The sequence below is a fragment of the Austrofundulus limnaeus genome, unplaced genomic scaffold (genome assembly GCF_001266775.1).
Source record: "Austrofundulus limnaeus strain Quisiro unplaced genomic scaffold, Austrofundulus_limnaeus-1.0 Scaffold27, whole genome shotgun sequence".
In the NCBI taxonomy this organism is placed as follows: domain Eukaryota; kingdom Metazoa; phylum Chordata; class Actinopteri; order Cyprinodontiformes; family Rivulidae; genus Austrofundulus; species Austrofundulus limnaeus.
This window is the reverse complement of record NW_013952429.1, coordinates 1503756-1528977: the sequence shown is the minus strand read 5'-3', so window position 1 is coordinate 1528977 and position 25222 is coordinate 1503756. Positions and strand designations below refer to the sequence as shown.

The 25222-nt window shown below is 38.8% G+C and overlaps 1 protein-coding gene across 3 annotated transcripts in view; it reads left to right on the top strand.

Moving 5' to 3' along the window:
• Window positions 1-24484, top strand: part of palm3 (paralemmin 3) — a 31339-nt gene extending 6855 nt beyond the window's left edge. For 2 of the 3 annotated variants that reach the window (XM_014004911.1, XM_014004910.1), the window contains exons 2-8: window positions 13031-13083; window positions 13453-13533; window positions 16321-16448; window positions 16991-17033; window positions 19223-19256; window positions 20051-20101; window positions 22725-24484. In XM_014004911.1, the coding sequence (XP_013860365.1) occupies window positions 13039-13083; window positions 13453-13533; window positions 16321-16448; window positions 16991-17033; window positions 19223-19256; window positions 20051-20101; window positions 22725-23737 (1395 nt within the window). In that variant the 5' untranslated portion in view covers window positions 13031-13038 and the 3' untranslated portion in view covers window positions 23738-24484. The remainder of the gene's footprint in view (window positions 1-13030; window positions 13084-13452; window positions 13534-16320; window positions 16449-16990; window positions 17034-19222; window positions 19257-20050; window positions 20102-22724) is intronic. The other variant, XM_014004912.1, reaches the window with a different exon arrangement.
• Window positions 24485-25222: the final 738 nt, after the last annotated feature.

Below are 25222 nucleotides of genomic sequence, written 5' to 3'. Positions count from 1 at the left end.
CACACACACACACACACACACACACACACACACACACACACACACACAGATAACTGGAGCATGCTTATACATGCCCTATAAACTTGTTCAAAGTTAAAAAGACCCAAAAGCAGTTTTCGGATGGGTTTATGATGGTTCAGAAAGTCACYATTTAATRCCAGTTCAATCTGAAAAGCTGGAAGAAGCACAAATAGCAGAACTTAGCATAATTATAGCTGAAATAACAAAAAACAAACTAAACATARCAGCCACAAGTTGAAATTAGCATCCAGATGGTGAAACTGTTGTAAGAAATTAAATTTAGCTGAAAAAAGCTAATAACAGCTGAACATAAACTATTATTTCAGCAAATATCTGAATATGTCAGAATGCAGCAGAAACTGTAAGAAACATAAATAGCTCAACTTAGAAATTACTCCAAAAAACGTGAAAAATAGCTGAAGAATAGCAAAAATAATCAGAATTWTAGCTGAAAAAGCTAAAATAAGCAGAAAAATAAGCTAAGCTATTTATGAACTTTTTCTTGCACTGTCTTACTGCCCACCTGTCAAAACACGCCTCCTATTACCACCGTTGAGTCTCTGTAATGTTCAGCGACAGCGTGGTGAGTGACTAAACCACAGTGAAGCAAGATAACCTGCAGCCGGATGTCTGAGCCAAGATCCACACTGACAGAGCGGTGGGGAGCAAATGAGGACTTTAGATTTTAAAAAGTAGGCATAGTAATGCTAATGAATGTGTTGTTGAGAGTTTTTAAAAAATCAAAAAGTGAAACAGACTGTTCCAACAATATTAAAGTAGTGTGTAAAATTGACTCTTTAGAGCTTTATTTAATGTCATAATGTCATCCCCTCATCAGAAGCATAGCCTCATCTTGGCACATAGCCCCGCCTGTTTGTACAAAGCTCCTCCCTGGAGCTCAGTCTGCAGCTGAGCTSCCGCCCCACAGAACACACTTCCCCCGAAGCATTGTTGTGAAGACGTGCTGAAGTGGGAGTGTCTGAAATGGTAGGAGATTCTTAGTTAGGCTATGATGCAAAGTCAAAATTATTTTTGATACTTTACAGCCTTTTTATAACAACTGAAGACAGATAGTTACTTGATTGTGATATAAAACTGAACATAGTGCCTGGAAAATACATAATACCCCCCAGTTAAATCCTTCACAGCTGCACCATGTTTAGTCATAAACAGTAAATTTATGATAATTTCATCAGTAAATAAACTTAAACTGAAAAATATAAATACATTTTTCTCTAAAAATGAACAAGAAATCCACACAAACATAACATGTTTTGTAATTATTTGAAATGTTACACAGTTACCAAAATGCAATTTAAGCATAAAAGCTTTGGTACACAAGATGTTTTAAAAGTTTGGTAACTCAGTTTTTATCCTATCAAGAAGACGGTGTCTATAAATAATAAATAATTAATGACTGATCTCTAAACATCCTCATGTTCTTGCAGAAGAAATGGCAGATGTATAGTTTCACCTGTATACTTACTGTCACACTTTGACGTGTGTACAAACTCTGCTCCTGCACACGAGGCACTGACAAACTGCAAACAGGAACACGATGACGACGTTTCAGCGTGAACTTCATGTGGGAATGCAGAGTTTTGTGTCACAGCCTCGGTGTCTTGTCAGGACTTGTTGGAACAGGTGCTTCAAACTCAGATCTTCTCTTTGCTTTTTCAACTTCCTGTTTTCCCACTCATATGAACCCTCCTGGTTCCCAGCACATTTTCTCATTTATTAAGCTGTTTGTCTGCGGACCGTCACTGTTCATTTCTTCATTGTAGCAGTGAGGCAGATGAAGCAGACTGATGGACTGAGGCCTCTTAAAACTACACACACATATTAAATTTTGCACAACTTTTCACACTGCTCCCTAATATTAAAAAAKAAATCTTGAATGTCCATGTGACACTGTTAGTGCTTTAAGTAATTACACCTTTGACCTCTGCATAAGTCTGTGTATTCCTCCTTGAGGTTAAAAATGTTGTCGCTTCTTATCATGAATGCCACAATGTTCCACAACTGTCTTTGCACATTTTTTTGTAGATAAAGCTGTAGATAGGAGTTTTGTGTATTTCAAAACACTGACAGGACAGTGATTAGGTGTCTTACAGTGTGACGGCAACAGGCGATAACCCTCAAAGCAAGGTCAGCATCAGGTCAACATGTAAACAAACAGGCTCGGCCAGTCCACATGGGCAGGGTGGAAGTAGAATTTAATATGGTTTTAAGTGATTYATTCCCAGTTTTTATATATTTATAGTTATGGGGTGGTACAGGTCACTGCCTTGCATTCATCAASTGGATTTATAATATTATTTATCACCCTTGTCAGCCATGACGGGCAGCTTCAGTGAGTCATCGGGGCATAAAATAGTTCCCGTTATGGACAYATTCTATTGGTTTTAACACATTGATACAACCACCATAACTCTGGATTTCATGTGGTTTTATGTAATGCAGGAATAGTGTGCTGCAAACTCTGCCGTGCCCAGCAGCAGTGGAGATATTCTGTTTTAAAAATCCATTTTTGAGACTAAAAATTGAAGATAAATTRTTAGTCAGCAGCTTAGAGCAGACTTCACTTCTAGCTCTAAACAAGCAGAGGGGAGATGAATAACAGGACATTTTTCCCAAAAGAGGCATGGCCGTGTTTGCTCAGGGGTCAGAGGTGTGGTCTTTTATTAATTTATTTTATTTTATTTTATTTATTTGGGCACCATTTTGATCCCAGTTATTTAAAACTGGTTTCATTATGGACAGTGACACTGGTGTTCCAGCAAACTTGAGCCTTGATGGCTCCTGGATTGTTCCTGAAATTTCGAATCAATTTCCTTTTCTTTGAGGGAGACAAATGAATATTGGTCAATCGAACGAGTGTTGTCAAAGAATTGGCACAAAGGAGAYTGCCCTGGGCCCTTCTGCAAATGAGATCTCAATCTCAATGGATTTTACTCTTTTTAAACAAAGGAAATAAAATGATGTAATGAACTATAYCATCTGTAGTCGATCATGATCAGCATATGGAGTCAATAGGCCTTGTCCAGTTAAAACATTTTAGAACCAGATTTAGATGAGCTACTATTAATCCCTGTGTCAAACTTGAGGACATGTCTGTGTTGCAGACCTGAATAACATCTGAACCTTTGTTGACAGAATGAGCTGCCAGTAAAAGTAGTCACTACAGGTCTAAAGGTTGGACTTATTAAAATTCACCAGATGTTAAGCTGTTTGGGTATTTATACAGTTGATGAGGATTTATTTTTCATTTTGTGATTCAGGAAGGGTAGCATAATTATAGTTAATGAAATGTTTAAATATAGCATTTAATGCAAAAACATTTAATTAACCCAATCTAAGAAAAAAAAATAACTCCATCGTTGCTAGCAAGAAATGAATAATACTGCATGTTTATCCAAACTCCAACGTTTTATTTTCAGCCTCACCTTGCATTTGTACTCAATGGACGTCCGGGTTAATCTCTGCAGTTTCTCAGGTGATTTGATGAGAGGATAACATGGTTTTGGAAGAGCGTTTCATTAAGCAGTCACCTTTTATCTGTTGCTGCGCCGGCAGCTGTGGAACTGTTTTTTTTTTCTCTACATCCTCCTGTTCTATTATTCAAAATGTGTGGCAGATGGTGATTTTGACATGACCAGTGAGCAGAAGCTTCACCAGAATCAGAACCGCTCAGAGGACAGGATCAGCTAATATAAACCCATACAGGCTAACTTCAGCCATCTGTGCACAAACTGTGGGCTGAGACYGTCTGTAGGCACAGTAAGGAAAACTTAGTGTCTGTCTCTTTTCTGCTTGACATCTTCAGCCTAATAAAGTGGAAAATATTGAATTTTTTTTTTCATTTATAAAACGACACAACTTGTAAAAATTTTCTAAAAGGGGAATGTTTGGTCAAATAAATTATTTYGCTTAAGTTAACATGATGTTTTTGTTATTCATTTATTTTTGACAAGGGCAATATTCAGAAAATGTGTGTTTAGTTGGTTATTTGTTGTAACAATGCTTCTTGGCTATAAATCTTATAGCGGGCACCTGACTGACAGCAGCTGAGGGGACCAGAAGCTCAAAACAAGAGTTAATAGCAACGGCAAAATAAGCTGTTTGATAGAAAGGATTTGACAAATTAATCATGTGCACAACCCCTCATACTCAGCTCTACTGCTCATCCCACAAATGCATGTTCCTTACAAATGTRGCACCATAACAGGCTTTCCWACAGGATGAGATTTATTGACAAGAAGCAACAAAGAAATAATCTACCAATTACAAATTTTCTATATATATATTGTTTGGACTCGACACAYTGGAATACGCACAATCTGTGCTAAGCACGTTGCGTAGCAATGCACGTGTTGCTGAATTGAGAAAATGACAACCAACTAAACAATAAAACAAATTCAGAGGCCCAACAGTTAAACCTGAAAACATCTCAGTCRTGCTTTCTTGGCCTGCCTAAAAGGAGATGAGATGCAGTGCAGTGCTTGGTTTATAGGATGCTGTGGGCAGAAGCAGGCAAAGGCTAAGATCAGCCTACCTCCTGCTGAATAAAGACTCTGGTGTGTGTGTGTGTGTGTGTGTGTGTGTGTGTGTGTGTGTGTGTGTGTGTGTGTGTGTGTGTGTGTGTGTGTGTGTGTGTGTGTGTGTGTGTGTGTGTGTCCTCAGCTGCATGTCTACGTGGATGCATTTCTACATTTGATACCTGATAGAACACAATTGATCCCTCTTCATCCCTTTTATGACGGCAAAAAAGAAATGTCCCCGTTGAGGGGCTACGTTTTCATTACAGCTCATCACAGTTTAATCAGATAGTCAGTGCATTAAATTAGCTAACCACTGAACACAGGAACCTGGTAGATTTCTTTAGTTGTTTCCTAGAAGTAATGCTTTTGATGCTCTTGAATGAGCTGCAGGGTGATAAATGATTTGGAGAAACTTTAAGTTTGTTTGTTGATTTTGATCGTCCTTGTCCACGCTTCCAAGTCTGCTTCACTTTTTTCACTGTTAGCTCTTAAGTAGAAACTGCACACACTTGACACTTTACCTTCCCATGTTTTTTGATGCAAACACACACACATAAACACACACACACACACACACACAGCTCTGAAATGCATGTCTGGTGATGTGTTTTCATTCATCTGACCTGGGCTGTCAATCAGAGGAACTTGGCTTTGTGCTGTTTCAGCAGTGCCATCCAAGCTGCACAAATTCCACCCATACCTCCCACACATACAACACACACACACACACGCAGCTTCCCATTGCATGTGAGTTTTATTTCTATCTAGGTCTGCAGGCTATCCATTTTCAATAATGAGAATTCTGCTGTGAATTCTGTAAAACAGCTGAAAATCAATAGCCGATGAAAAAGCTCCTTACAGCACTCCACTCCGTCTGTCCCTCAAACTAAAAAGTGATTGCCTCTTTGATTTCTGCAGCCGAGGAGGTCTATCAAGGAATGTGTTTTGCGGTGTGCTGGCTGCGTGACTCAGCCTCTTCCTGAGCGACGACCTCTGACGACAGCAGAGGATGCTCGGGTTCAGAGATCATACGTCTGCATGTTCTGTCGCTAATCGTCTGGAGGACAATGTTTGTGCTTTTCCTGTTTCTAAACACAAGGGTGGGCGGATATTTTTAATTTGCACTGACCTTGGATTGTTTTATTTATTTATTTTTTTCTGCCCTACATCACCGATCAGAGAACTGGAAACCTTCCAGCGTGGACGTGTAGTTTCAGTCTGAACAGTGTTATTTTAGGACCTTTTGCTCTTTTTTTTAACTTGTTTCAGTGTTAAAGATATGCTGCAAAATAGATATGTAAATATAAATATTAAAACCAAAAGCACCAAAATCTGATTTTACAGAATCACAATCTGCTATGTTTTCAGCAATCTCCCACCTCTATGACCCCCATGTCTCCAAGAAACCTATCCGAAACTTGAACTTTCTGTGAAGCAGGGTGGGCAGCAGCATRATTATGATACAGCAAAAAAGAAATATCACTGGGTGGTCCTTTTTAATTGCCTTTTTTTCTGCCCCTCACCACCCCCACAGCTAATTTAAACCCAGTTCAAGTTGTATTGTAAGAGATTGTTTCTCATCTATCATTCTGTTTTCCCCTCCTGACATAATTTTAAGCAGTAAATGCTGCATGATTTTATGTCTTTGCTRCCCCTGATGTTTTTGTGCTGCATTTAGATGTGTCTGTGTTGAAGCTGGTTGTTCATTAGGTAAGGAAATGTAATGCTCTTCAGCAGTGAGTCTGAACTGGAAAATGCCTTTCATGACCACAGGTCCAGCTTTCACGCTTCACTGCAGCTGCTGCGTGTCCTTGCGAAGTCGCAGCCAGTGAACCTGTACTTCTTACCTTTCTGGTAAGATGTGCCCTCATGAGACGAGCACACCGCCGGTGCTTCCGGGTTTAGGCCACCTATTATAAACCAACACCAGAGGAGAGTGGTATATAAGTGCTACCTGTCAGCTAACACATTGTGCTGATTGGCTCTCCTGCAGTCTGTTCGAGTTCTCGAAAAAACCGAAATGCTAATTCTTTGGCTTTTGTGCTCCTTGCGCTCCGTAGAAAAATCAGAGCTTTTCTTCAAGGGGTTAAAAGGTAGCCCTTTCGTGGTTTTTGGAGAAGCTCGTTTGACATTTTAAAATCAAAAAAGGCACTTCAAAAACAACAAAATCACACAAATTTTCCAYTGTTCTTCATAGATGACATACTGTTTGTTCTGAAGGGAACAACCATGAACTGTGATTCTTCTACGCTGCCATCCAAACCTCCTCCCGCTCTCCTGTCTGCTCCTACAGCGCTAATGCCACTAATCTAGCACTCTGCATATAGACCTCCTGGCACCCCACTGAACAAATACACATTGTTGTATAAGCAGGCACACATACATTGTATAGCAAACATACACTACATTCCTTTGCAATATGACGATAAGAATGCTGTTAAAACAACCGTGCCAATAGTTTGCAGGAAGTCTGGGAAGCAGCTGGACTTCCAGTAGACACATCATTACCTCCCACTGTTATTGCTGGCATTTTGTTTGAGTAAATCACCAGAATATGTATTTTATTAATTATCAATAAGGTTCCCTCTACAGGTTGTGTGATGATAGTTTTATATTATTATTATTATTATTATTATTATTATTAGCCTTGCTTTCACACTGAAATTGAAATGTTATTATAGGAGCCTCTGAATGTTTTTTTTTTAAATTTCTCATTTAAAAAGCGGTTTCAGTTGGCTCCCTTTCAGAAAAGTTTCTGATTTCTGCGTCCGCTTTACACCACAGCTGTTTTCTTCTTCTTCTGCTGTTCAGTTCTTTAACAGATGATGACATTTGCAGCAGGCTCTGTACAGCTCAGGCGTGTTGCTTTCCCCTACAGGTCAGTCATACAAATTAAATGCCGTTTGTTCTGCTCAAATTGCGAAGCCATCACTGTGGTTTGTGGGTTGATTAAATTTACCCACATTTGGCCTGTGGCAAGTGCTAATTTCCACCCCTTACAAAAACACCATATTACACCAATTAATCTAAGGCCAAAAGGTTAGAATGACTTTACTGGGGTAGCAACAGGACTAAAGCAAATATAGAAAACTACAATATACATCAAGTATACTACAGTACATCTTTTATCCTTCATCATGGGAATAGAAACACTCCTAATGATGTCACTAAACTGGTTCCATGTTCACGACCTGTTTACTGAGTTTTCTTTTGTTATTATGTTCTGAGAAAACCTCATCAGTAGGTCAGATTACCATTGTCCTCTATGACAGCTGACTGGGACATYGACTATTTGCATATAGAGCAAGTTAACTGATATTCATTCACCAGGTCACTGACGATGTTACCAAACGTGAACAAGGTCCACTGTGACCTGAGTCGCCGTGTGACTGAAGAAAGTGTGGGAGGTGTTTAGTTGTGGCAGGTTTTCARAGCTCTGAGCTCAAGCAGCTGAAAACGTGCTGACCGTGCTTGGTTTTAAGTAGAGCAGAAACTGATTGTTTTAAAAGCCAAAGCTTTTGTAATGTAAATGATCTGGGCCTGTGGTGGCTGAGTTACRTTCACGACCGTATGCCTTGTTGGTTTTTAGCTGCTGCCGCCTGCTTCTGAGGCATGTCGGGTTTAGTGAGACTGACAGAGGCGAGGCTTCTGGGCTGGTTTTGTTCTGTCCCACTCCACATTTATATAGTCATGTCCTTTTTCTGTTTCACAAGATGATGGTTGGAGATGTGTGAAAATTCACAGTTAGGCTGCAGAGATTTATGGTCAGATGAAATGCCTCAACATAATACAGTTTGTGATTTGTTTTGTAATGTGGGCTCTGCTTAATAAAAAAGAATCATACAGAGAGTTCCATCCATCCATCCATCATCTTTGCACGTTTCTTCATTCCCTAAGGAGAGTTGTTTTTTTATCTTTTTTTCGTTCTTTCTCATTTTTTTAAATCTTCCTGATTCCATGTTGGTGCTTCTGTCATTTCAATTTAAATGAGTGTGTGTCAGTTTCTATCCATGGTATAATGTTGTTGTTTTCTTCCAGTCTGTCTTTTGTAGTACCTTTTTTTTTAATCTTTTTGAGCCCATACAGTTAGAGAAAACTATCCCTCATGGTTTATTCTTCATGCTGTACAGAAAGCTTCCTGCCTCAGKTTATTGTGATCCTCTGTGATACCTGTCAGAAGTCGGGACTTTTCCTCTAAAATTGTTGATTAGTTGTCCAAAGCTCAACAATGATAAAGGGTACGAATCAAACTTATTTTTTCAAGCTTAGCTCATGCAGAAGAGGAGCTGAGACATTTTACATGAAATAATCCTGAACTTATGTCCAGTTGTCATGATTATTTGTATTTACTTTCATGTGAACAGCTAAGTCAGGGGTGTCAAACTCCTGTCCTCGAGGGCCGCTATCCTGACGTTTTAGAGGTTTTCTTGCTCCAACACACCAGATTTTGATCACTGGGTGATTAACAGGCTTCTGCCCAATTTGAAGAGTTAATTCAATCACTGAATCAGGTGTGTTGGAGCTGGAAAACCTCTAAAACATGCAGGATAGCGGCCCTCGAGGACTGGAGTTTGACACCCCTGAGCTAAGTAATCCTTATAAAAATGAATATTTTTAGACATGTTTTTCAACTGTTTATTAGTTGTGTTGTTTAAGTCGATTAATAATAGGGCTGTGTATTGTCAAGAATTTGGTCATATGAAACCTCACAACACAGGAGCCACAGTATGATATATCACATTATATTGCGATACTGTAAGCAAGCATTGCCTTTTTTTCTCCAAAAGAAAGGATAAAGAGCATGCCATGCTTTATATGCATAAAATCAATTAAATTCAGTTCATTTTTGTACAATCAGAAGAACAATGAAAAACGATGAGAACTGCATTTGTATTCCATGTTTATTACAACATCCACTTATTTAGACTTAATTAAAATTTGATACAGTGCTTTTGAGAATCGATACAGCATCAGGAAATGACATATTATGATTAATACACTCCTAATGTCATTTTTATATGTATTTGTTTTTATTTAAATAAAATCTTTATGCTGTCAGTGAGATGTTATCCTCTTATACAATTAAGACAGTTGTAGCTGTAAACATTAATTGATAATGATCAGGATTCTCTTAAAAAAATCTCTCTTTAATCTCCAACTCTCAAAGCTCTTGGTGTTTTCTGCCATGTTTTGTAACATGCCATTTATCACATGTCTGCATGAAGGGATGTGCTCTCTAAACCAGTGGCTACAACTTTTTCTTCTCTGCTGCTCTTCACTCAAACCATGTCTACTTTCCCAGTCTCTTTAACTTTCTGACTCTGTCAGCCCTCCCATCWCCTTCCTCCTGGATCACGCCTAATTATTGAAGTCGGCGTGTGTCTACAGGGAGCGGCTCGATACCTCCTCATCAAAGCCTCCATTTGTGTTTGCTTGTTTATCTCAGACTGCTATTCTAGGCGTTCTCCTGGAGTCCTGATGAGACACAAGCCTTCACTCCCTAAGGAGGTTTACTGTAAGCTGTCACAGTACCTCTWGTCATTCAAATCCCTGCCATATAAAGATCTTGTCATTTTTTACCCCTATTGCTCTTGAACAATATATGCTTTTTTTTCTTTTCAATCTTTTTCTCTATATGCATTGTGTATAAATATTCACGCCTCTTTCCTCTCAAACTTTTTTTGGAAGGAGTATGATGAAAGGCATGTTCAAAGTTGATTCCCCATCTGTTTTCTCTTTCCTTTTCTTCTTTCATCCTTGTTGTTTTTTCATTCCAAATAAAGCTCGCTCACGCTTTCATAGCATTTTATGCAGGACCTTCTCCTTTATGACCCCCCACCTCCTGCCCCCACACCTGGAGGAAGCCTGAACGGAGCCTTCTGGCATCAGGAAGATGAGCTTTCTGTTTGTGATAACCTACACCCTCAAAGGGCCTGGAAGATCTACCAGTCTGGAGAAGCAACAAAAGCCCGAGCTGTACTGAGTTCCCCCTCTGGGGAGAAATGAGAGACCTCATTTGTAGAGTGGGTGCCTGCCTGAATGGGGAGGGTGTTTTAGGAGAAATGGTATCTGTGGCCAAGCATTGATGTGTGAAATTTATTCCACTCAATTTTAGGTTTCTGTATTTTTATTGTATGAAGTCAGTTCCACTGTTTAGATGGGGCCTTTCATTTTCGCCAGTTCAATAGAGGGAACATTTTCTGCTGTTAAAGGGACAATATCATGTAAAATCAACTTATGTCATAACTTTATCCCCCCATCAAAAAAAATTAAATTAGTTGTCGACTATTTTAATAGTCAACATAATCGTGACTAGTGGACTAATTGTGGCAGCCCTAGTTACAACAAAATAGGCAACAACGCTACAGGTTGTAAACGTCATAAAGCTGTTGCAATGATGTGCAGAAATGGCCATGACAGAAGTGGTAGGAGGTTCTTAAAGAGACAGAGACCAATTTCAAGGTGTTTAGAAACAGCTATGATGTGAAGTCCAATTCATTTTAGGTTTATACACATAAACAGCATTTCCATAACAACTGAAGGTGACGTAGCTACTTGATTTTTGGTATAGAACTGAACTATATGCTTGAGAAACACATAATATTGTCCCTTTAAAAGTAAACTCACCCACGACCATAGTTTCTATTTTACAATCCTTTGAAATTAAAGGACAAAGGGCAGACACTGAAGCTAGTGATGCTTTGAGTTGTATTTTTCTCTCTTATCAGTGTGTATTGCATCCAATGCAATGCACACTATTGTGATTCATTTCCCATCCAAGTCAGTTTGTCCTACAGCTCTCATTGTTATTTATATCTGTAAAGCTTCTGTGCCAAATGATGGCTATGCCTTTTGGTGCCTTCACAACTTATAGTAGATGTTTTACTTTAATATTGTCCTAATATTGCTCTATTGCTGTAATATATTGCAGTTTAATGTCAAYGATGCATTGGCAATGTGGCCTCTTTCTTCACACATACAACAAAACCACTGGGACTGTGCTTTCCCACAGCTCCAATGGTCTCATGTTTAATGCCATGGGCTTTCATATGGGAGATCAGGGTTCAAAACCCAGCTTCAGCTAATTTAACAAAAAAAAATCTCTTCAAACATCATATTGTCGCACAAATACCCTCATTACAATCACCTGCTGAATTGACAGGCACAAGCTGCCATAGAAAACACATTTGAACTTTGTCACAGTTCAGTCTGCAAGTCSAATGCTGCAGGCAAAGCCATGCTGCAATGACATGCTACAAGGCAATGCACACTTGTTTTTACATYGTAAAAACCCATGTCTAGTTTTGGATGACATTGTTGTAGTTGTGGCAACAAAGGCACCCTAACAACGAGCGACATTTCATGAAAGATTTGCCAAATGTTTTAAACCRAATGCCCTTCCTGAAGCAACCAGGGCTCAGACCTGCAGCCTCAGGATGACAAGAGACCACCGAGTTACTGCAATCCTTCTGAGTCTCACTAAGACACTGTTTAAATTAAAAAAAAAAACTCTGCTGATCATTTTAAATAGAATTCAAACATTTAAAAATCACTGCCCGTTTGTGGCTAGTTGTGTGTCTGGAAGCTGTTTTGTGTTGATATGGCATGTTTTCTAGGTAGATGTTGGCTTTTGATGTGGTGATATGCTTCAGTTCTGTGGCACAAAAAAAGAATCAGCATTAATAATGGAGGTATGACCTCCGATTACATCAGCAAGATTTTARAAACTTAGCAAAGAATTACATTCAAGTTAAAAGAATAAATTCTTTCCTTCTTGAAGCTTTGCTGTTTTATTTAAAGCCAAAAAGTTTTCCTTTTAAAAACAGAGTTAGTTTTTATTGTTGCTGTATTTTTTTTTGCGAGAACACACTAATGACAGTTGCTTACTGTGTATGCCTCTTCACCATACGCTCTCATGTACCTCTGAGTTTTTGGGGAGCTCAAATATTGTCCCATTTAGTGTCAGCTGCAGGAGAAAATAACGTTTGTCTGCGCTTGCCTCAGGCTTTGTCAAGGCAAAACTAAAAACCTAATGGCGGAAAGGAAGGAAAGAGATTTTTGGCGAGGGACTGTGGGTCAAAGTCTGAAGATAAAAGAAGAGAAAGGCACTTGTTACCTTATGCTCATCAAATTACAGGTTTTRCTGATCGCAGAGGCTGAGCCTGTTTATGTTGTCACTCATCAGCTGCCTTCTTGTCYTTTATGTAGCAGAAATAAGACTCCAGTAGTTTGGGGACTACTGCAGATTCTTTGCTTTTTCTTTGAACTTTTTTTGATGTCATACAACTTTTGCACTATWGGAAAAACTCCCAAATAAAAGCACGGGGAGTTTAGATCATTTCGGCACCACTAAGTGCTTGGTGTCTTTTTTTAAAGCAACACACTCTGTAAACACGTGGATCCTGCTGGTTTCTGTGTTTGTTTAACCTCAGCCCTCTAACCTTCGATCCTCTGTTGTTGTGTCAAAGGTGCCAGGATGGATGAGACCAAGCAGTACAAACAGCGGCTGGAAGCCATAGCTGTGAGTACACACCCACAAACACAAACACACACACACACACACACACCATGCTGGTAAGGAGACTGTCTGGTCATTTTAAATATTTTATTGAGCGTGCAGCATGATGAGCAAGGGTGTTTCTGGTCTCCTGAAAACAAAAACCAGCTTGCCATAATGACAGCCGCTTTGCACAGTGTGAGTTTGTCCAAGTGTCTTTGGTGGCAGGTAACAAAACAAAGCAGGGCTCTGAAACTTTTTGCTAACAATTAAATTGTCATTTCTGCCGGCCATTGTTAGGCCAGTCTAACTCTTTAAATAAAATACCCTTCCAAGTCTCTTCTTTTTTTTAAAGCCTTCTCTTTTTCTTTCTTCCTCCTCGGTGTGTTTCAGGAGAAGCGTCGGCTGCAGGAGGAGCARGACAGAGCCAGACGAGAACAGGAAGATGAGAGGCTCCGGCAACAGCAGCTCAAGGTCTGACACACATCTGCTCGTCGCACACATGAATTCTGAAACCGTTTTGCTCAAGGGAAATCACCTGCAAACACACACACACGCAGACACCGCTGTCCTGTAAATGGAACCTGCCTCTCTTCCTGGTTCTGCTGGTTTCTTGGAAACCCGGAAGCTGGTCTTCCTTTTGCTGAAATCAGCTTTATGTGACTGTTTCCTCGCTCTGCGAGTCACAGAGCGGCTCCATTGTTTTCACGTCGTTTCCAGCCTGGCGTTCCCACTTCCTACTCCACGGTGTTCTGCCGCCCCGASGCACAGTTCCTCACATTCCTTAAATTGCGAGGAAATATGTGACCCATCAAATCGAAATGAGGATTAAGTCCAAAAGTGTGGAGAAATATGCAAATATGGTGTTTTGATTAAAATGCTTGCAAAAATTGCATTTTGTCAAAACAGTGAATAGATGCCCTACCAATGTATCATTTGAATCAACTGTCTGAAATATAATCATTAAACAAACTTTGAAACACTTTTTTGGGCCGTAGCAACAAAAAAGAAATGATTTTGAGGAACTATGCCTTAAAATTTTGAGATTTTCCCTGTGAGCTATGTAAGCTATGTGTGAGCTATATAAAATGTTTTTGTTTCTTTCCGGCTGGGAAATCTCAATATTCAAATACTACTTGAAGTTTCTTCTTTATAATGACATTAAAATTCCTCATTAAAATTACATAAAATTAGGATTCAGACCAAATATTATTGTATTATTGTAACCAACAAGACAAATTAAGTCATATCTCTGGATCCACTTTTGATATGAGAATGATCCAGGTATCAAAATGTAGTTTCTAAAGCCCGGAATCTGAAAATGTAATTAGGTCATTTTAATCAAATTTGACTTAATCCTCATTACGATTTGATGGCTCACATATGTCTGCTGCACGTGTTTTTGTTTCTTTTTGGTTTCTGCAGGCATGCTTGTGTGTGTTCTGGTGGGATCAGGTGGGAGGGTGTTGTCGACGCAGGCATTTTTTCTTTGCATGACTTGGTTCTCTGCCTCTGAATTGCAATCCCACTAACAGAAGTTGCATCAGACTGTAAATATTGAATGACAAGCCTGATGCTTGCTCTCTCACAGGAGGTGTTGTTATTAAAGCCTTTAGTTTTGTTTGTGAGCTTCGCTCGTGACTCCTGCCTTAGTATAGGTGGAAATATGTGCTGATGAGTAGGAGCAGCAGCTGGGTTTTGGAGCTGCAGGGAAGTGAGGAGAGGGGCTGCGTCCAGCACAGAGGAACAGAGACGGGCCTGTTCTGAGCTGCTCAAGAACAGAGATGCTATTGAGACACTTACAGCTACAGAAARGAGGTACAGTGGATGTAAAAAAATGAAGCCATTTAAAACTTTTCATTTTTTGCTGTGACACTAATGCTGTACAAACTGGACYGTAATTGTAGGTGAAACCACAACATAAGCTGCAGTGAGCTGGTTGGATACGTGTGCACACGCCTAAACTAATAATTTGTTGAATCATCTTTTGATTTAGTTGCTGCCTTCTTTCCTGAGCTGCAGAGAAAATTGACATGTATTGGTTAGGTAATTCATGTAAGCACCTCTTCTTTTTTTTCCCCCTCAATACAGTATGTGTCAACTTTGGAGTAAACAAGTATCCAGGCCAGGCTAAAAATTGCTGAAATTCAAAATGTGTTTAGTTCAACACAAGAGTGTAGATCGCCAAAAAGATTTAATAGTCTGAACGTTCATCTTACTGGACCATGTTAAACATTTCTAAAACACTTTTAGTTGATGAAGAACTGCAGGTAAATTTATAACATCCCTCTGGACAATTTGAACAAACGTAAATGTTTATAAATAAACTTTTATTGGTAAATGAACTGTTCAGATACAATCTGAATATGTATTTTTAGATGCACATTCTGTTTCAATAATAACCTGCTAGCAAAACCAACAAGTAGCTAACGTGGACATCAGTCAGCTTTTATTTTTGTGGTAGACCATATATAYTGTATGTATTATATACAACATGTCACAGTTTCAGATACACCCTCCCTTACCTCACTGCCTTCACTGGACCCCTTCTCTCTGTTTCCCCCCACTCCCCATTCCCTAGCCCCTACCCCATGATGTTTGCTCTGTTTTTTATGTAACCTCATATTGTGTCCTGAGTGGACATAGCATGATGTTCCTTTTTTTTTAAATTMTCATCTATCCTCATGTTGGTTTTTCTTTTTTMTTTTCTCTAAGCGTAACGCCTCTTCATGGCTGCAGGACATGGGGCACCTGTTTTTTCCCATGTGTGTTTGTTTTTTGTCTCTCTTGAATGGGTTGTTCTGAACTGGAATTTCCCTTTGGGTCAATAAAGTATATTGAGTTGAATTGAGTTGAATCGAATTGAATTAAATATCATTTTATCTGTTGAAGAAACCTTTCTAAAAGTGTAAGTATGCTAGCTGGACTAGTGCAAACAGAATGATAATGTGATATTGCTAGTTATTCCCACCTTTTCACACACTTTTAAATGACTAATATTGACATTTAATCTATATTTTTATACCCTAACGCCCACTCATTTCATTTTCAAAAATATTAAAAACAATCAAACAAAACGTGGGAGCAGTGTGCCGCTAACAGCTTTGTTGCATCCAGTTTTCAACCACAGGCTTCGTGTTGCTTTTTGTTTATGAAGCTTAAGTTCTGTTTGCTGACAGTTTAGTGCCATATTTAATACTGCTTTTATTTTATTTTTAATTTTTTTGTTTGTTTGTTTGTTTGTTTGTCCCTTCACTGCAGAGGAAGTCTTTACGGGACCAGTGGCTGATGGAAGGAACCCCTTTATCCCCAACCTCCCCAAACACCCAGAGTCCTCGGTCCTCTCTGTGGAGCTCCCAGACCCAGGACATGGAAAAGCCCACTGACAAGTATGTGTGTCTGTGTGTGTTTGTGTGTGTTCAAGTAAGGGAAAAGGGATGAGTAATAAGTTAACAAAGCAGACAACCTTGTTTAAGGCGTTTTGCGTAGTTGGAAGTTCATGTGTAATTTATAACTGCAGCGTTAGCTTTTTTGTTTTTGTTTTCTTGCAAGTTTAGTTGTTTTGTGCATTATGTATTGTTTCACTAGAAGCAATTTTAGTTTTTTTAAGTACCAAACTCGCAAAATAAGAAGGAAATCCTACCTGCACACATCACAAGTGCAACATTTGTTTTTCTTTATGCAGCGAGTCAAACTTGTCAAGGCCGTAAATATTCTTTAAGATTTCAGTCACATTTAAAAGAGCTGTACACACACACACATCCCAACAAAACCCTTTTCTGAACCCAAAAACACAGCTTTAAAAGTAATTTATAATTTTATAGAATCTGATATTTAATATCGTACAATAAAATATTTTGGAATTCTTATGCTCTTTAAGTTTAAATTTGCGTTGTTATTAATACATATGCGTGTGTGTCCTTTTTTTCAGTGTGCAGCCAGAGAATCAGAGGTTGGCTGAGGAGCAAGAAACGGTACAGAAATTGTGTACACACACACACACACACACACACACACACACACACACACACACACACACACAAACTTACCGTGTGGACACAAAGGGGGCTGGAATATGTGTTGAACAAGCTTCCTACATCATTTTCCATTAGGTAGAAAATTTCTCCACATCTTTTCTCTGTGGATTTGGTCCATGCATAATGCATTAGCTCTTTCAGCGGACCTTTGATGTAGCACCTTCTGTTGAAAAGCAGGGACTTTATGAATGCAAGTGGTCCTGTTGCATCAACAGCAACGAGCTTGATCTCCTGGATAATTTTCACCAGCAGTCAGATTTCTCTTTTTTTACCTCGTCTTAGTTTTTATAAAATTTAAATTACATTTTATTGATTTATTTTTTGCAGAGCAGCACAGTAGGGCTGCACCGATTAGTTGAAATAATCGATGACGTTGATTATGTAAATTTGTCGACGCAGATTTTTTATTATCGATTCGCTGTATTACATAACCACCACGTGAATGTTCACGCAATTCCATTTCGGTACCTAAATGCATCATTGCGACCGTATTGGCATAAGAGTGGTGAGTTTTCCATGCTTGTCCTGAACGCAGCATCGCGCAAGAGCGTAATGACGTCAGCAGCCGCTGCTTCAGTTCAGTCTGAAGCTTGAAAACAAGCCTCGCAGCTCCTGGAGTAAAAATTACTGAACAGACCACCTCTGAATTATCTGATGGATTAATTATCTTGTGAACATGACGTTCGCTTGCTCAAAATAAATAAAGTACCGCCACTTTCTTTATTTCATCCAGCATTAAACAGAGAGCGGTGTTAGGTCGAGCCACGTTCCCCCATCAGACAGTTCCTCCAGCGTCTCAAACAACAGAGGAGCTTCCCGACACACGTCTGACCTAAAGAGCACAAGCAGCCAACAAGTGTTGGACGTGTTCTGGATGTTCAAAACGTAGCTTAAATACCTTTCATTTATTTTAACTACATCCTCTTTTGTTTATTTGATTTAAACTTATTTACCTTCTATGGACCTCCATCACACATTCTTCTAGCAGGGAAATGACATCAATAGAAACACGTGGAGCTGGATTTTAATTTGTGTAATAACGCAAAACAGTCCTGTTGTTTTCAACAGTTTTCACCTTAAAGAAATAAGTTACACAACTGATGTTACAATACAAAGAGTTGGATGTTGTCTTGATATTTGTTAATTTTATATATTGAGAAATATGTTAAATAAAAAATAATAAATAAATGTTTATTATATGTTTATTATAGGTTTTCCAGAGAGTGACTTGAATTTTGCATGATTTAGTTCATTTGTTAGATTGTTAACATCTTGCACTATATTTCTTTTAGTTGAATTTTATATGCTTTGGTTGAGATTTTATATTGATGTTAAATCTTTTAAGCTGTTTTTTGTTAAAGAATTGACTCTAGAGTGCATATTTTGTGTCCATGAAAAAACTATTACAGAAAATATTACAATATTAAAGAACTGTTCTTGTTAATTTGCTGAAAACATTTTAAATCTCCAGTGCACTCACATCAGAATAACTTGTAGATTTGTTGTTAGAATAATCGATTAATCGAAAAAATAATCGTTAGATTAATCGATTAGAAAATAATCGTTTGGTACAGCACTACAGCACAGTTATCCGCTCTTTTCTTCAATATGTGAGCATGATAAACTTGAGTTTTGGAAATTCCATTTTTWATAACAATTACAGTTAATTTCTCATGCTAGCTGGAGGGGAGAAGAGATTTTCTGAGAACCCAAGCAGTGTTTTAATCCAGTATGTTTTTTTAATTTTATTTTTTGCATCTACAAAAACACACGTGTACACCTTGGTTGAAGATTCATCAGCACGAATAGAAAAGCTTCAGTTACAATTATATATTTAAGTATTTCTAAGTGTTAACTGTGAGTTTACAGCTCAATCACTCCCCCTTGTGACCAGGCATAATGCAGGGCCTCTTTCATTTAGTTGGAATCCACACCTGTAGGTTTTCAAACGGACTCATCTGTGCTGCGGAAACGTTACGATGGAAACCTCAGCTCCTTCGTACGGCAGGAGGAAATGTTTCAATTGATCAAATAGAATTGGAATTATTGCGTTTTGTCTCAAAATTTGTTTCTGGCTACACATCAAAGTCACCTCATTTCATTCCTCTCTTGTTTCTTTTACTCAGCAGGAAGCTGTCAAAGTAGCAGAGGCTGGCGCAGGTAAGCTGAATCAAAATGAAGAAACTGAATTTCAGTAGTTTTTCTGCCGAAGCACAAAATACTTTTGCATTCCAGACAATGACATAAGCATTTGATCAGCTTTATCATCCAGGGTTCATGTAAATGCAGAGTAAAGTGTTGCTGTTGTCCATCTGGACACTTGTTTTATTTTTTAGCACATGTATTATCTGTTCAATGTATTTCCACATTCAACTAGGTGCAATTACACTTTTCTGGCAGCCAGCAACTTTTTGTTTTAATGCTAGGCTTACTTAATTACATCGTCATCCATGTTTCCCCTTATTTTCTATGTGTGAGTCGTGATTTGTAAGGTAAAGGTGTAACAGTCCACCTGAGTCACAGACTGATCACACACCATGTTTGTATGCAACAGACCTCAACTGTATTTTGTTGTTTTTCCAGCTATATATGAGATGCAGCAAAATAGCTTTTTTTTTCCCCTCAGGAAGTGTTTGTGCAAAAACAACATGAAGACAAAGGAACACAACAAACAATAGACAGCAAACACTGCACTAAAACAATCAAGTGCAACTAGTGTCTGAGGAAACAATATGAAATATAAAAGCAACATGAAAAACTACAACTGAATAAAATGAATTTAATTTGTCTGAGTTGCAGACGTAAAAAGGCAAAACAACATAGTTATGAATGTGATAATCACATAAAGTTATAACCTTCATCTAAAATTTAAGGTCAAAAGTTTTGATTTGAAAATCAGTATTCTGTAGTAGTTTATCTCACTCGTTTGTTTCCTCTGTTTTCCTAACCTGCAGAGAAAATCCAAGATGTTATGCAGAATGGACAAGTCGATGTAACACGATCAGGTGAGCAAAAAACATTTTTAAAAAGAAACGTACAACATTAAAATATGTATCTTTGGCATTTATTGTTATCATTGTTTTTAAAACAAAGCAGTTTTTTTTTCTTTCTCATGCTAATGTAAACTGTTACCTCTTCATGCCGAGCTGTGAGTGATCATGAAATCTGTACTGGATGTATGTGTTCTTATGCACTTCATTTATTACTCTTAATACATTTGCATCATAAAGAAAGGAGGGCCGTGGGCTTGCTGTATGTACAGTTCAGTCTGTAACATAATCCCTTGAAGGTAAAGTAAATGTTATGGGCACTCGAGTGTGCAACTTGCATTTTTAAAGGGCAGAAGGTAGAGCTAAATGTCAGTTTAAATGCTTTTCAAGCCCACAAGTAGAAATGGGAGTGCTTCAAATGAAATGTAGCCATCTATTTAAATTCAAATCAGCTAAGGTCGATAACACTCTTGTCCACGCTGCAGAATCTAAATCTGTGTCCGGCGGGCTCTCCAGCTCAGAGGTCCTGAACCTTTTTTATCTTCTTATCTGTACCTCTGAAAAGATGAGCCTCATTCCTGACAGTCGCATCAAAAGAAGAAAATTGTAAAAGTTATTGAGAATCCAATTTCAGAGCATTTTTCTGTCAGGTGTGATGTTTCTGACAGCCTGTTACTGCCTCTTGTTTTTATTGTAACAAGGTGCTGAAGTCTCTGACAGGTCGGAGCAGCTAAACGGGAGAATAACCTGAATAGGCCAGTCTGTGTGGGGCAACCTGTCATTTACCCAGAAATAAAACCTTTTGCCTGCGGTCCTCTGCAAATCTTTCGGTTTTGATGGCTGGCCTGTTTATTGTGACAGCTGAGGTGTTCATTTCCTCACAGCTGGAAATAAAGAGGACCAACTTTGATCAGCAGGCCATAACGTTTACAAAACCAGACCCGGTTTACACGTGAATAATCCCTGGAAATGTTGGCGTATTTCTGATAATGATTGTTGAAAAACTGCACAGAGRCTGAACTGAGTGGTGAATTCTGGTTCCACAAGCTTTTCCCACCTCCACTTAAGAAGAAAGCTTCCAATTGTCCTTTAGTTCAGATCCCAAAACTTTCAGGTTTTAACCCACAAATGAAGGCTTGTGATGTCAAATATTTCAAGGTTAAGTATGCAAAATCTTGCTAGTAACTAATAAACAGAAGGAGACAGAAGGACTCTGGCAAAAATAACATCAATGACAGAGAACATCTCCCACCCAATACATGTGTCTGTGGCTGATCTGCAGAGCTCCTTCAGTGACAGACGGCTGCGTCCTAAATGCACAAAACGTTACCGCAGATCATTCCTCCCATCAGCTGTTAGACTCTACACTGCAAAAACTGTCCATCTTACCAAGTTTTAAAATCTTATATCCAGCCAAAGTCTTTTTGATCTTGTTTTGAGACTGATTTACTAAACAAGAACTGATTGTGTAAGAATAATAATCTTGTTTTCAGAATGTGTAAGATTATTTGTCTTGTTAGTCTGAAAATTTGACTCAAATTAAGTGAAAGTTTTCTGCCAATGGAGTAAGAAAATTTTACTTGGAAAGGTTCTTGAAATAAGAAAAAGTGAGTCAAATCAAGTATTTCAAGAATCTTACCAAGTAAAATTTTTACTCCATTGGCAGAAAATTTTCACTTAATTTGAGTAAAATTTTCAGACTAACAAGACAATCTTACACATTCTGAAAACAAGATTATAATTTTTACACAATCAGTTCTTGTTTAGTAAATCAGTCTCAAAATAAGATCAAAAAGACTTTTTGGCTGGATATAAGATTTTAAAACTTGGTAAGATGGACAGTTTTTGCTGTGTGCAACCATTTCTGCTCGCAACAATTTTGATAAGCATCCATGTTTACACATTAAACAACTCTACCTCCCAATCATTACATAAACAATAACCAGTGGGAATTGTACATCATTTGTCCTGTACTGGAACACTGACTTAATGATTGAGTCTGAATCAATTTGCACACCCCCTCATGATTCTGTCGTGACTGTTGTTTCCTGTAATTTCATATGTTTTTGCAGAGTAGCTTGCTTTAATTTCCATTTTTATCTAATTTCACCTTGATAGTCCGGTACAGTAATTCTTATTCTTATTTTATTTTGATCTTTGTTTATTTTTTATTGTTACTATCTACAGTTGATAATGTCACATAGCAATTTGCTGTTTCTGTGGATTTGTCTACTGCTGATACTGCAACTGAATTTCCCTGTGTGGGACAACAAAGGCTGTTTCTGTTCTATGCTAAACCAGAGCAAATCAGCCCAGCTCTCCACCTATCTGTGGTTGCAGCTTCGATATCAGCAGCACATCTCCCAAGAGAAAAATAAATCTTTGCCAGGTTCATTCCAAGACTATACAGAGAAGAGCATCCATTAAAAACACAAAAACAACCACCTAATCAGATTTACCAGCACAAACAAGTTTGTCATTTCAGATCAAAAACACTAAATTCTGCATTTTTTTTATTAAGTAGAGTGCAAAAGAAATTTGGATGCAAACTGATTAAGTTTTTTCAAATAAAACCAACTGACGTCTGCATTGAAGAGAGTACAAAACATTTGCTGACGCTTTTATTTCTCTCCTTTAGAAACATCAGATGCTGATGTGAAGGAAACCCAAATCCCAGCAGAGACTGAAGCTGCAGTTGTCCTAACCAACGGTCAGGGCCGTTTGGAAGAAAACAGTATTCATAATGATTCAGAGCCGAGTGTTTTAAACCCAAATGGGCCCGTCAAAGCCTTTAAAAGTGTTGGTGGCATAAAATCTGAGCCAGAGATGAACATTACTGAGGCAGCATCAGGTCCAAACATCAGCATTAATGAAGAGGAGGAAGAAGGGACTCTGGTGATGAGAGCAGAGCCTGTGTTCATCACAGATGAAGCCGATGATGTGCCCGAGGATCTCTCCTCACAAGAAGACCAGCAGGAGTCGGACCGAGCCTCTCTGCCACATTCAGAGGCAGGCAACGCAGCAGGAGAGGTTTTAGAGCAGGAGGGAGAAACAGAAATKGCTCCAGAACTTTTACCAGACTCAGAGAAGAGCGAAGCAAGTGAGCTGACGGTGGAAGCACAACCAGCAGCTGAAGAGGAGGATGTGGAGGGTGGCGTTAAGTCCAGTAGCACCAATGCAGAAGAACAGGAGACAAAGACTGAAGTCCAAGAAGGAGAAATGGAAAATCCGGTCTGCGTGCAGCTTCAGTCACCAGCCAGTGCTCTAGAAGGAACCACGGTGGCTCCGGTACCGGTCTACAGCGAGCTGCCACACTCCGCTCTCAGTCCAGAAGCAGAGCTTCAGACCAAAGACAAAGCTTCGGCAACTCCTGTGGAAGGAGAAGCAGAAGTAAAAGTGGAAAACCGTGCCTGTCAGCCGAGTCAGTTCCAAGAGGTGCCCCTGACTGAGCCTCAAGAGAACCAAAAGAAAGAGGCAGAACCAGGCGAACAGGAACCACTTCTGCTGAAAGTCCAGGCCTGCACAGTTAGCTCTGCCGGATCAACACCGAACCCCGTCACCGCAGAAACCCTGAGCCCGACTACCAGGAGCCAAGAGACCGAGAACCAGTCACCCAAACATAAAACCTGCCAGTGCTGTTCTGTCATGTAGGTTCCCTCCCTCCCTTCATTTCCTCTGAATCTCCTCAGTCTGCTGGTTCCACCGGTCTGTCCCTCTGCAGTCCAATTCAAAACACATCCCATCCATTATCTTAAGCTGGATGTGGACAAACTTCTACTTTTTCTCACTTTTAACCTACATTTATATTGCTAAAAACAAAATTCTACATAACAAACTTCAGGTGGACTTTTTATGTGTAGTTTAAAAGGGCTTAAGGAGCTTAAAATCTGAGACCACAGTTTTAAATCTGCTTCATATAAGGTGAACTAAAACATGAAGACTGAATATTTTGTTGGTTAACAGATGAAGCAACCAGTCTGCAAAAACTGAGATGCAATAAAATGTAAAAAAAAATAAAAAATCTACTTAACTGTTTAAAATTGTATCATTTGTACGATAATCACTTTAAAGTTGAATTTTATTAGATTGGAAATTTAAATAGAAATACTAACTATTCAATGTGGGGGTGGCCTTAATGGTTTTATTTACTTTGCAATATTGTTTTGGAAATTGTACAGAAACCAAGACCACCTTTGAATAGTTTGAGCACCACTGACAATTTAACAGATAAATTATTTTTAACTACTCGTGACGATGTTTTTTTTTTTTCGTTTTTTGTTTTGAAGAGAAGGTCCAGAGATTTGTCTATGGATGTAAATACTGTAAACAAAACAACAAAAATTAACTTTTGAGCGTTTGCTGAATGTTTTCATGAATAAACTATCATATATGACACAATACTTTGCATCTTTTATGTCCCCAAAACACTTCACTCATGTCTTTTTCATGCAAATTCAATGACTCAACACATTTTGCGTCAAACATTTTAAAAAAATGTAAATGTCTAAATTAGGGTTGGTCAACTGAAGGTACATGGGCCACATCCAGCCCACCAGTGATCTCTGTCTGGTCTACCAATAAGGCTCTAAGAGCTGCTTTGAGTGCTTTATTAGGTTAAAAAATGTATATATTGCTTTTTATTTATTTATTTTTTTTTGGGGGGGGGGAGACTGGGACTGTCATTTCACAGAATTTCAAAGCAAACCTGTGTTGGGCTACAACAATACATGTATCTCTATTGAACTGTTCAATACAGTGCTTTAAGTTCAACGCACACCTGTATCGAACAATACAGATTGTTCTCTTGTCCAAGAGACTTCTTCAGTCTGAGTTTCAGGTGAATTCAGCCTTACAAGCACTGCCTCCACATGATGGACAAACCGGTTGGTCACATGCAAAAGAGGGCCATCAGTCAAACAATAGGTCGTTAGTGCCTTGATTGGCTCTATTTTCATAGAGGATAATGTGCCCCATCACCTGACTATCGTTGGGGCCCTGATTCACACCTTTTGCTCACAGGGGGTCTGAGTCATACTTGTAAAAACAGTATTGTAGCAGGAGGACAACTGGACACAAAGGCCTCCACCTCTGTTTAACGGTGGACGGTTTTTCTTCACAAAATGGCTTCCTTTACTC